Here is a 12,107-nt window from a genome sequence, read left to right on the forward strand (position 1 = left end):
TAGCCTATAGCAAAAAAAACTTCGAAAATTATTTTTCCAACAGAAATAAATAGAGTTAAATTGCAAAATTTAAACCCWCATAACTTCGAAATTTTTATAGATAAAATTTTTTAAACAATTTTTTCATGTCCTTGGTATCTTACCTTACATGACATTTTTCTCTGGGGAGCGAGTTTTGGCGCACTCTGTATTTACTGAAAAAAAAATTCTATAAGAACAAGAAAAAAAATTAATGGAATCTTGGCACAAAAACCTTAATTATTTAGGCCAGTTGAAATTTAACTGTTCGATTGTTGCTAACATACCTAGTGGTGTTGTCATGATTTAACCGAGGTTTAAATTTATCTCCCTGTTAAATACGTTTCCAGAAACCGGCCTTAATCTAACAGAGGAAGATTGTGAAAAAAGTAAATAGTTTGATTTTTGTCGTGATAAAAGTGAAGCTAGACGATAAATCTCCGACTAACAGATATATTCAACGAATGAAGAACGAATTAAATCATCAAAATTTATCTTTTTTTCAGTAAAACATCTTGGTGGTGTCTCTTTCGGAGTAAAACAAACTGGCCCATCAGTTTTGGATATCATACCCGCCGCCGGGGGCGGGCAGCTCCTCCAGTTCTAAAGATAAAGAGAAACAACAACAAAGTGAAGAAGACAAACGTCCTGCAACAAGAGAACAGCGACAATTGGAATACGACGCTGCAATTAAAGTTAGTGAATCTTATTTGCTTCGATAACACTTATTGGAAAAGTTTTAAATAGTGTATCAGACAGAGTAACAGGTGTTCGAATGAAAATTCTGAGAAGAAATTTTTTGACAGGAACATCACCGTTCTCAAAGAGAACAGTGGGAGATAAGACAATTAGATAACGACTTGCTGCAGCAACGACACTCAGAAAGGGAACGTGAACGAGAAGAAAAGGAGTTAGCCGGACAACAACAACAACAACAACAACAACAACAACAACATCAACAACAACAGCAGCAGCAGCAGTTACAACAATTTCTACTTGTGGATGATAAACATGATTTCACTTCACATTCGTAAGTAACGTTTTTAATTTCTGCAAATATCAATTAAAAAGTTTATGTTAATCCAAGTCTTCATAATATTTATATTCTGTTCTTCAAACAATCAAATCAACAAACAATTTGTTTCGGCTTCTTTTTTAATTATGTAAAATCAATTGTTTATTTAATACTATACTTAGTAAAGAGACTGATTTTAAATTATTGTCTATTATTATTAGTATGTCATTATTAATTATTTATTTAGAAAAGTGTAATTATTTTTTAAAGGGTCCAAATTTACCCATTTAAAAAAATTCTAAAGAAAAAATCTAAAATTATCATTAAAATTTGATGAAATGCAATCGTAAGGGTGTGACAAATAAGCAAATATAATTTTTGCATGTTTAGCATTTAATTTCGGTACTTTTTGGGTTTGTGGGGCTAGTATGTGAAATTTAGTTTTTGTAACCCACATTCTGCATACCCAAAAGCAGTTTACCGTTCTGTTGTAGCAATGCGCTGTGTCACTGCAGACCCTTATTTTTACAAAATTGAGTTAATTTGAATAAATAAATCCCAAGTCTTTTTGCGACGAGATTATTTTAATTAATATTTCTGTTGTTCTATTTTTATACGAATTCATAAAAATAGCTAAATGGAAGCGAGAGGATGCAGAGCATGTGTCCGATTTATTTCCTGCTGTGAGTTGCGATCCTTGACGTCAGGATAACGGTTTGGCGGTAGGATGAGAACTTAAAAGCTTTCGAGAGCTTTCGTTGCAAGTCGACAATTTCCGCTTAACCTGCAATGACGAAAACTCAACTGCCCATAATATTAACAATCGTCTCGTTCTTCGAACGGTTAATTTTGTTAACTAAACATGTTGTGATTCCATCGAATTAGTTGTTTCTTATTTATAAAGATGGTTGTGACACAAATGAAATAAATCGCGAGTAATCAAAATATTTTGGAAACAACTAAAGGTTTATTTTAAAATAATCGTTAATAGTTGAAAGAGATCGTTGRTAGTGAATTAGTAGTGTAAAAGGCTTAGAAACGGAGCTTTCAAACGAGCAATATCAATTTTTAGATTATCGATTTATTAGAACGAAACCGTATCTTCCGTAAACGTAAATTATAGTGTGATAAATATCTTTGATAGATAGTTCGGAGCTCATTTTCCGTTTGTCTTAACTTAAAAACACGTTATAGCGTAAAAAAGAATGAATGTTTCTATAGAAGTAGCTAGAATTTCCTCATGAGGTTAGTTTTTATTTTTATCAGAGTGATGTTGTGCCAAATGGCAAATTCTTAGCTATTTATGCTAGTCACTTATTTATTCAATAGGTAACGATATTTGATCTTTTTAGATTAAGAAAAACTATTTTCTAAGTGCTTGCCTTAAGGTGAAAACCTTGTAGTGCCTATTATTTGTTAAAAGTTTTACAAAATTAACGTAAAAATGATGCAAAAATAAGTACGAGTGATAAATCTACAATAATAATTAAACTGTAGTGCAATTTCTTTTACAAAAATGTCTCAATTGGCTTTATGTAATTATACTAACAACAATAATAATGACAACACTAGTGAGGATTCTGGTCAACCACCAACTATATATAGGTAAATATTTATAACCACATTTATGACTATTATTATTATGAAACTGAATTAATTCATATTCAAAAATAAACTAAGAAAAAATTACAAATACAGTCATATTTTTAGAAAATTTTCTGAAACCGGAATTGAATATACATTAATCGAGTAGGTGTTTTCAAGATTAATATTTATATTTGAAAAACAAATGGTAAGAAATCTTGTAAACACGTTTCTGCATGCTATACCTAAAAGCACTTTATCTCAACCCTCTTCTAAAATGTTTAGTTTTTTCAACAAAGTGATGGTGAAAACCCTTTTATCAACAGTTGTTAAAAAAATCATAACTTTTGCACTGATATCCGTGTGAAAAATCGATTTTTTTACTTGACAACGTGAATGATGTGGTTAAAAAAATACAAACATAATTAAATCAACACATCTCAATATAAACTAAAAACTACTCAGCTTGTTTCTTGTTTATTTTTAAATTGTCACTGCTAGAATTTATGACAAATAAAGACCAAAATTGCTTTACAAAAAATCTTGAAATTATTCAAACAAACATATTCAAATTATTTTCTGTCATAACCACTTGCTAAATCGCTCTAAATTAGGCAACTTAAGGCCAGTTTCATAATCGAATTAAAGGGACTTTTAAGTTAATGTTTGTTTAGAAAATGAAATTTTTGTGAAGTAGTCCGTAATAATTAGCACATTCTAAACAACATTTAATTTAATTCTCCTGTTAATTCAATTATGAAACTGGCCCTTGGTATATTAGAAGATTATTTTATCTAGTCTCTTCTTCGTGACGCCTATAGAAAAAATGTTTGTTCTCGTCACGGAATTCGTGTCTTATGGCGTGTTCGATTGAGTTTTATTTTCAACCTACGGTTTCCAAAAAAATCATTCGCACGCATTATCACACTCATTCATTTCAGGAATTTGAAATTTATGTTTTAGAAATACATATTTTAAGAAAAACCAACTTTTGCATTTTTGGAAAAATTTTGACTAGCTCTGAATTCTTTTTCTGCAATTTTTTAAGTTATTTATTTAACTTTTAAAAAACTTATTTTTTTTTAACTTTTCGACTGCAATAGGTACATTAAAAAATGTTATAGTCTTAAAGTTCGTACTTTCCTCTTTACGGCAGTAAATTTTTTTTTCATATGTCTTAACTTGCTTGTGTGTGTTTTCGCCAAAAAAAAAAAACAGCTTAATTCAAAAACTAAGCAAAATCGACTAATAGAAGCTACATTCAAAAATGCCAAGAAACATATGGTGTTTCATTTAAAAAACATAAGTTTGTAATGTAACTTATTTTTTATAATCAAAAATATTTTCCTGAATTCCGCTCTAGAATATAAATAAAGTTTACAAAATATCAAAATTCTCACTTAAATAATAAATGAGCTACAGAAGACCGGAGCTGAAATGAATCACCCTGTATAAGGGAGCTACATCCCCTGAAAAGAGTGTATAAATGGATTTTTTTGCAATATTTCAGAAACCATTGTAGATAAAATTACAAAATTCCGTACAACTGATAACCTTTATACACCCAAACTTTCCTAGTTTTTCAAAAAAAGAGGTCTCTTGGATTTTTTCGATACAACTTGCCGTTTTTGAGTAAAATCAGTTTACAATATTTGTTACAGACCATAAAGAGGATAAAAATTAAAAATTAAATTTGTTTTACCGTTTAAGACGCCCGTGATTCAAAATTTCGACAACTGATATTTGAATTCGTTCAGGTGTTTAAAGCTTATCAGCTGTATCAACTTTTGTAATTTGATCTATGCTGAAATAGTGTGAAAACTCCATTAAACATTCTATCACCTGTTTAAATTTGTAACAATAAAAACGGAGCACCTGTATAATAATAATAATATTAATAATTGGCGTAATTTGGAGTTTATAAAAGTTAGAAAGTCAAATTACTTAAAATTTTATACAATGTTTAATAATAATAAATTGATATTTAGCGTTTATTTTATTTTACATAATATGTAAATTTAAAACATTTGAACTTTCAGTAATAATATTCGTGTAGGGCCCGGCGCCTCCACCATATTTTACAGGTTTACACTTCCATGTGAGATAAAGCTTTGGTCTATCGTAAAAAAACTACGTATATAAATAGGAAAAACTAGCTCCACTTTTTTCTACCGCCCTATATTTTCGATTTGCCAAATTATTTAAAATTATCAAAAACGCTTAAGAGTGAAATCAATGTGACTCAAGTTTCTCTTTTCTTGTACAAATAAAAACAAATTTAAATCTACAGTTTTCCGAAACAATTTTGGTTTTAGGTGTAGGGCACCAATAGCAAGTTTAGACTGTATGGAAGAATTTAGCGCTGGAAGCGCACTCAGTGCACTCACCGATCGCTCAGGTGAGGGAGGCATCACAAAGGAGCAACTTTTACTGAGCGGTTTGACTCAATCAGCACCAAACGCAGCTTTACAGCTTGCCAAACAGACGTCGACGGCTCCCGGTTTGAGATATCGCAATTTGGGAAAAAGCGGCTTACGAGTGTCTAACATTGGGTTAGGTACTTGGCCAACATTCGGACCAAACGTTACCGAAGAACAAGCCGAACAGATTATTGTTCTAGCTGTAGAAAGCGGAATAAACGTGTTTGACTTGTCAGAAGCTCACTCAGGTATTTTTTCGACAACTATGGTAAGTAAATAAATGATTTTTCTTAATTTTAGGAACTAGAGCCGAAGTAGAACTAGGCAGAATCCTGTCCCGTCGAGGATGGAAGCGAACTTGTTACATTGTCACTACGAAAATATACTGGAGCACGAGGTATTCCATCAAGTTTTCTTAATGTGAAATTTGAATCTTTTTCTCAGGTCAGAAGAACGGGGTTTATCTCGAAAGCACATAATAGAAAGTGTAAAAGCTAGTCTTGTACGACTGCAACTTTCCTACATCGATGTCGTCATAGTCCACAAAGCAGACCCAATGTGTCCGATGGAAGGTACAAAAGAGTGGTAGTTAAAAACAGACTTAACAATAATAATTAGTTTCTTGTAGAAGTAGTAAGGGCGATGCATTATGTCATTTCGCAAGGTTGGGTTATGTATTGGGGAACAGCGCGATGGTCACCCGTTGAAGTAATGGAAGCTTACACAAACTGTCGACAGTTTAATTGTGTTACTCCCATTGTGGAACAAACCGAGTATCACATGTTTTGTAGAGAAAAAACAGAATTGTATATGCCGGAACTGTATAACAAGATTGGAGTTGGTGAGTTATGTTGTAAATTTATTGGTCTACTTTATGACATTTTCAAATAGGTTTAATGGCTTGGTCGCCAATTTCAATGGGATTAACGCAAGGTAAAGAAGACGCAAGTGTGCAATTATTCTCCCGAGCGAGCTTCAGGAATAAGTACAGTTCATTTTCGTGGACTGAGGATGAAACCACTACGAATAAAGACGGTTATAACTGGATGAAGGAAAGAATCCAACCTGAGGAAACACGAAGACAATCCGAGCGAATCCGCGAGTTGAATTCGGTTGCAGAAAAACTAGGATGTACCTTATCCCAATTAGCTATAGCGTGGTGTTTGAAAAACGAGTCGGTGCAATGTCTACTATTAGGAGCGAGTACCGTTGTACAACTTTATGATAGTATACAATCTCTTCAAGTTTGTATAAATTAATTCAATGATAATTTTTACTGAGACTGTTTTCTTGCAGTTGGTCCCTAAACTGAACACCAATATGATAGCAGAAATAGAGCGTATCCTAGAAAATAAACCATCTAGACCTCCAATGGTGTCCACTCTGGCGCTTAGATGACAATCAATGTGCCCCCCTGGTTCTATTGGGTATAAATTCGATAAGCACAAGTGCAAATAATTAATTTTTCTTACAGTCAGGGAGGCACGAGTAATACAGACAGTCCAAAGGAGGATGACCTGAGCAATGCAGATACAGACACAAAAGACAGTCAAAAGCTTCCATTTTGCGAGATTCAGTGACAAAAAGTTACCGAGTTTGTAAAAACTCGTAAAATTAAAACGCCGGAAGAAAAGCCGTTTAAAGAGAAGGTAAGATGGAGTTACAGTCCTGATGAAGGTCCCAAGTGCACCACTGAGACTTTTTCTACGAAGAAAAAAGATAAAAAGACAGCAAGTCCCGTGCAAGTATGAAATAAACAGAAAAATGTTTGTGAAATTCTTATCTGAAGTTTGTGATGCATGAAAATCGAGTCCATTTAGGTTTGTTCGCAGTTTCTAATTCGACGCAAATGGACTTTACACTACTATATTTATTGGAACTAAAGATCGGTTTGCGATTTTTATACGACATTTTTGAAACGAGCTCTTTCATCGATGACATTTCAGTTTCAGGGTTCAGATGGAAGAATAAATATTGTCTGGTTTACAATTACATGTTATTCAGAATCAGGAAATCTAGTAGATTCTAGATTATTCAGTTTTTGGGCCACTACAATAAAAATAAAAACAAACAGTGAACTAAATGGCAAACATTTTAGCTTTCTATTCGCAAAATTAATTGTAATTAACTTCTTGTGCCTTTTCCAATAAATACAGATTTTTTTTGCACACTCCACTCAAACCTATTTTAACAAGCAATATTAACAAACTAGTATTTGAATTTGATTAAATAAATTTAAAAAACTGAATTAACCCTGAAAATATTGATTTTTTAGTCAAACCTGGAGCAGCTCGTTTCATACATAATAGAATGTGTGCAAACTAGGAATTCAAAAAACTTTAAAGTTGAGTTTAATATTTCTACGCAATAGTACAACAATGTGCATAACAATGCTGGCAAGACACATTCTTTTGAGCTGATTCTTGATAGTAATAATGGAATGTTTTAACGTGATGATAACACTGAGATAACTACTTTTTATATCTTTCTACTAAATAGGTTTTATTGCAATTCTTAATAGTTCATAAAAGCAGAAAAAATTATTTTTTTGTTTAAAAGTATTATGCAGTAAATAAACAAAACAAATATATAAATAATTATAAACTTAGAGTTAACAAGAAACGTGTATGCAGTTTTTTCTTAAAAGACTATTATTTTGTTCTTTGATTCTTGATGAACCATGTAAATATAGGAAGTAAATATAATTTTTCAATCGTATGCTGATATAATTTTTGCAACAATTGCAACTAGAAAAAGTTTTTGCTTATTACTGTGCCTTTCAGAGCGCATAAGAAAGGTAATTTTTCAGCCTCAAATTAAAGGCAGAAAACTTTTACAATTTCTAGTTTTTAAATAATTTCATATTTCTAAAAAAGTCTGGCAAACACTGGTTTGTCCGATTTTTTTGTCTGATAATTATGAAAAGCAAACTGTATAAAAATATGAAACAAGACTATATTCTGTTTTAGAAATAATCATTTCATCTGTACATTGTGTATAATATATCATGTTATAGATTAAGATAAAAAATTAATTAATATCTTGTCACTAATGGTGAGTTCTATTTTAACTTGAGTGGTAATTCTATTAAATTAAAAAAAACTTGTAAACGACTTAAATGATTTAATAATAAAATAAACAGTTAAAACTGAAAAAATTTTCACCATAATTGCGTCTTGTTACACTGTAATCATAATTTAATGAAATATACCATAATTTTTAAGTTACTTATAACAATAATTAATATAGGTGGTTTTTAAGAAAAGGGAACCTTGTACGTGAGCAGGATGTACTTTATTATAAACCAATCTAATAATAAGTACATTATTTTAAAAGACAGTGAATGGATGGTAGTATATTTAATCGCATGTTAATCTAAACATTTATTAAAAAATTAACTGAGTGGCTTTCGAATTTACAAAATTGTACCAGTTGTAAGTCTTCCATCAGTCATTCAAATTGGTTTCACTGCCGCTTCGAATTTTGTTTAAACATGTTATGTGCAATATATCGTCCTTTTTTATTGTCATTTTATTATTTATCAAAGACRGTGGTTTTGAAATATTTTGAAAGGAATGCGCTTAGGAGTAAAACAACAGTGAACTCTTTGCATTGGTTTATAGAAATTTTTGAAACCACATACATATCGAGGACAAAGCGTCCACTTTTGCTTCATTTATTTAACAAAACTCACCCATCCAAAAAGTCATTCTCTATGTATTTTGCGAAATAAAGCAACGAAATGATTCGGTATTTGACCACACCTTTTTTCTTATTGTAGATATATTTTTACTCCAGAGTTCAGACATTAAAATTGTGTATCGAAATCTTTTTTAATGCACAACTAAACGTTCTTATAAAAATACGTCTATTCTACACCTTAGCAATATTTCTTCAAAAGCAATGTATCGTCGTGGATATGTAAAGTAGTCATTTCATGACGAGCGTTTTTAGACGACGGCATTTCACTAGATGCAAAATGGATATTTATTGGCAGTAGAGAGCTATCGTATAAAAACACATTTTTAAACATAAACACAAGCTTTACATTGCATTTAATGGAAACTGTTTTCTTATTACATTACATATAGACATCTTGCGGTTATGTAATAATAAATGCTCACGAATCTGTTACTGTTTGTCTATTTATAATGTTTATTTATAGAGACTAAAAACTCTATTGTTGAATTTATACTAAAGATTTAATCAGTAGGAATAAATTTTATCGATACTAACTCGCTACGAGTATTTATAAACAAATACGAGACAATTAGGTTTGTGATTTTTACTGTTTTATAGGGAGTAATGATTTCGCATTGTTTAAAACCAAAAAGAGATTTTCAAAAATCCTCAAGTTCAATTAAAATTTTTCCAACAATGCAGGTGTATTGAGCACTAAACACGATTGAATTTATTTTTTGTAATAACCCTGTGCATAAATATTCACCGATTTTTGAAAGTCCCATTATTGTGATAAAAAAAGAAATTTGATCTGGTAACATTAATAGAATAACCTTGTAATTACCAGATTGAATTTAGTTAATAGGCATGTAATAAGGCCTAATTGTTGTGTAAATAAATCTAGGCTAATTAGGCATTTCCATCACATGTCACAGCATAACTAATTGCATTTTTTGGAGATAAATTTTACAAATATAAATTATTAAAAAAAACACAAATATATCTGATATTACAGTAGTGAAAAGTGAGTTATTACCTATTGTAATGTAATTGTTATGTTTGGAAATGTCTGATACCGGCTCAAATAAACTACGTTTTTCAATTTACTTCGAGATACTAAAAAACTCGTTCGTCTGTGCAACTATAAGCTTGTTTTTTCTTAAAAAATATTATTACTTAAGTAAATCTGTTTTTTCTTGGCGGAGAAACCTTATTACATCCCCGGTAAATGAAAAAATATATAAACAATTTACCTACTAAATGAATAATGGTGCACCTGTTGGTATACTGATGGCTTATTAGAGTTTCAAGTGAAAAATACTGAGTAAAATTTATATTATTTAATAAATAATAACATAGCACAGGCGTTTTTTTTGCATTCGTGGAAACATGACCTTGTGCAAAATCTTTCAGCAGCGTTCAATGCACCGAAAACAACACTATGGATTAATTATTTTATATCCCGTGTCGTCACTGTGTATATGATGATGTGTTCCCCGTTTCCACCAACTTTCCTGCTGTGGAAGAATAGGTTTAAGTACATACTTATAGCTAATCGAAGGAGCACTTGCTTGCTTTAAATAATTCGAATGTAATTCTAGAAAAGAAGAATTCAAGCGATAACATTTTAAACTGTAATTATTTTGATTACCTTTTACTGGCCTTGTGTGAGTTATTCCACAAAATATACACGTGATAGCTAGGACGACCATCGCGCTCGTCATTGATAATAAATTAGAAAGTTGTGCACCCGATGCGAAAGTCGAGACAACACTAAATCCACAATTACATTAAGCTCTTGAAAGACTGTGGATATTAGAATACATAATTCACCATTGGTTGGAATCCTTGTCACGTTAACACCGATTTCATTCTTCAACGATTACAGAATTATCTCACAAAAAACAGACCCCCCAGAGTACTAGACAAGCAAACAGTCGAGAATGTTTTTTAGAATCATTCAATTTTTGTCGTAAATTTACATTTTTAACTTCTGAAAAAAATTTCTGTTTCGTGATGCCAATTTAATTGCAAAATGATCATCTAGTCAGTTGTCTCAGCGACAAAATTTCTGGCAAAATCGCTGTCAAAGAACACAATTCTCTCTGAACGGCTATTTGAGCAAAACAAAAATGGGAATAGATTTTTACGGAGTGCTCCAAATACCGAGAAGTAGTACGAACCTMGATATAAAAAAGGCGTACAAAACTCCAGTGAGTTTTTGTGCAATATTAAAACTGTTAAACCTGCAGGTTTAGAGATTTAGCTCTTGAGTTCAATCCTGAAAAACTCCAATGCGAAAATGCCCAACAAGTGTTCAGCCTTATTTGCGAAGCTTACGATGTTTTAAGCGACCCGCTTCGAAGATCAGTTTTCGACCAGTATGGCGAAGAGGGTTTAAAACGGGGAGTTCCCGGACCTGACAATTTCATAGAACCTTATCGCTATCACGGAGACCCGATGCGCACTTATAAGTAACGACTTGTTCTTTTGAAGCACAATTTTTAAGCGATTGTTTTAGAGAGTTTTTCGGTACTACTTCTCCCTACGCCAACTTACTCGATTATTTACGAAACCCGTCTTACGAGTGCATGACTAAACATGGAAAAATCTTCTGCGAAAAACAACCACCGATAACTCATCCCTTACATTTGACTTTACACGAAATCTTCTTCGGGGGTATAAAAAAAATGAAAATCCATCGCTTGGTTTATATCAACGACGAAAAGACAAAAACCAAAGTTAAGGAAAAAATCCTTACCATACCCATAAAACCGGGGATTCGACCTGGGACGGAATTGGTTTTTCCCGAGGAAGGAGATCAGAATTCCAATCATATTCCAGCAGATGTTATTTTTATGGTTCAAGAAAGACCCCATGACCTGTTCAAAAGAGAGGAAGATAATCTTACAATGACATGCAGTGTGACACTCGAAGAAGCGCTAATGGGGACAACTGTGACTGTTAACACAATCGACCATCGGACTATACGAGTACCAATAACAGACGTGATTTTGTTAGTTAATCATTTTAGTATTTCTTGTAAGTTTTCAGTCTTGTTTTTCAGTCCTGGATACGAAAAAATCGTTGAGAACGAAGGAATGCCGATTGTTGACGATTATCCTAAGCGTGGAAACTTGATAATACGGTTTAACATTGCGTTTCCTAAATATTTACCAAAAGCGTGTAAACATCTGTTACGAAAAGGATTTCAGTTGGCGAAAATTGGTGGCGGCGTTGATCAATACGAAACGGTTAATAAATTGGTTTTAGCTGATAAAATTCTTCGCGTTGATCTCAACGAACAATTACCGCCATATTAAAACATTATGTAATTTTAATTTGAAATTTTAATAAATAAAGGTGTTCAACCAATCTTATTTTGTTTG

General features: G+C 32.0%; 2 protein-coding genes across 2 annotated transcripts; both read left to right on the forward strand.

Moving 5' to 3' along the window:
* Window positions 1–2,312: 2,312 nt before the first annotated feature.
* LOC123013809 (voltage-gated potassium channel subunit beta-2) lies at window positions 2,313–9,903 on the forward strand. The gene is made up of 8 exons (XM_044412596.1): window positions 2,313–2,638; window positions 4,933–5,285; window positions 5,338–5,434; window positions 5,482–5,609; window positions 5,666–5,878; window positions 5,929–6,281; window positions 6,334–6,464; window positions 6,512–9,903. Exons 1-7 carry the CDS (start codon window positions 2,550–2,552, stop codon window positions 6,433–6,435), a joined length of 1,335 nt encoding a protein of 444 aa, XP_044268531.1. The 5' UTR covers window positions 2,313–2,549; the 3' UTR covers window positions 6,436–6,464; window positions 6,512–9,903.
* Window positions 9,904–9,988: 85 nt separating this feature from the next.
* On the forward strand, window positions 9,989–12,081 carry LOC123013810 (dnaJ homolog subfamily B member 13-like). Its single transcript, XM_044412597.1, has 4 exons — window positions 9,989–10,918; window positions 10,971–11,192; window positions 11,240–11,734; window positions 11,786–12,081. The coding sequence occupies exons 1-4, from the start codon at window positions 10,851–10,853 to the stop codon at window positions 12,039–12,041; spliced, it is 1,041 nt and encodes a 346-aa protein (XP_044268532.1). The 5' UTR covers window positions 9,989–10,850; the 3' UTR covers window positions 12,042–12,081.
* The last annotated feature ends 26 nt before the right edge of the window (window positions 12,082–12,107 follow it).

Source organism: Tribolium madens, unplaced genomic scaffold, assembly GCF_015345945.1.
Source record: "Tribolium madens isolate multiple individuals breed KSU strain unplaced genomic scaffold, Tmad_KSU_1.1 Scaffold_96;HRSCAF=242;Tcas5.2_LG5, whole genome shotgun sequence".
NCBI classification, from domain to species: Eukaryota; Metazoa; Arthropoda; class Insecta; order Coleoptera; family Tenebrionidae; genus Tribolium; species Tribolium madens.

Coding starts and splice junctions, on each gene's coding strand:
- LOC123013809 (XM_044412596.1), top strand. CDS start 2,550: ATGTCTCAATTGGCTTTATGTAATTATACTAACAACAATAATAATGAC. Junction 5,610..5,665: donor CCCAATGTGTCCGATGGAAG/GTACAAAAGAGT, acceptor AGTTTCTTGTAG/AAGTAGTAAGGGCGATGCAT. Junction 5,879..5,928: donor GTATAACAAGATTGGAGTTG/GTGAGTTATGTT, acceptor ATTTTCAAATAG/GTTTAATGGCTTGGTCGCCA.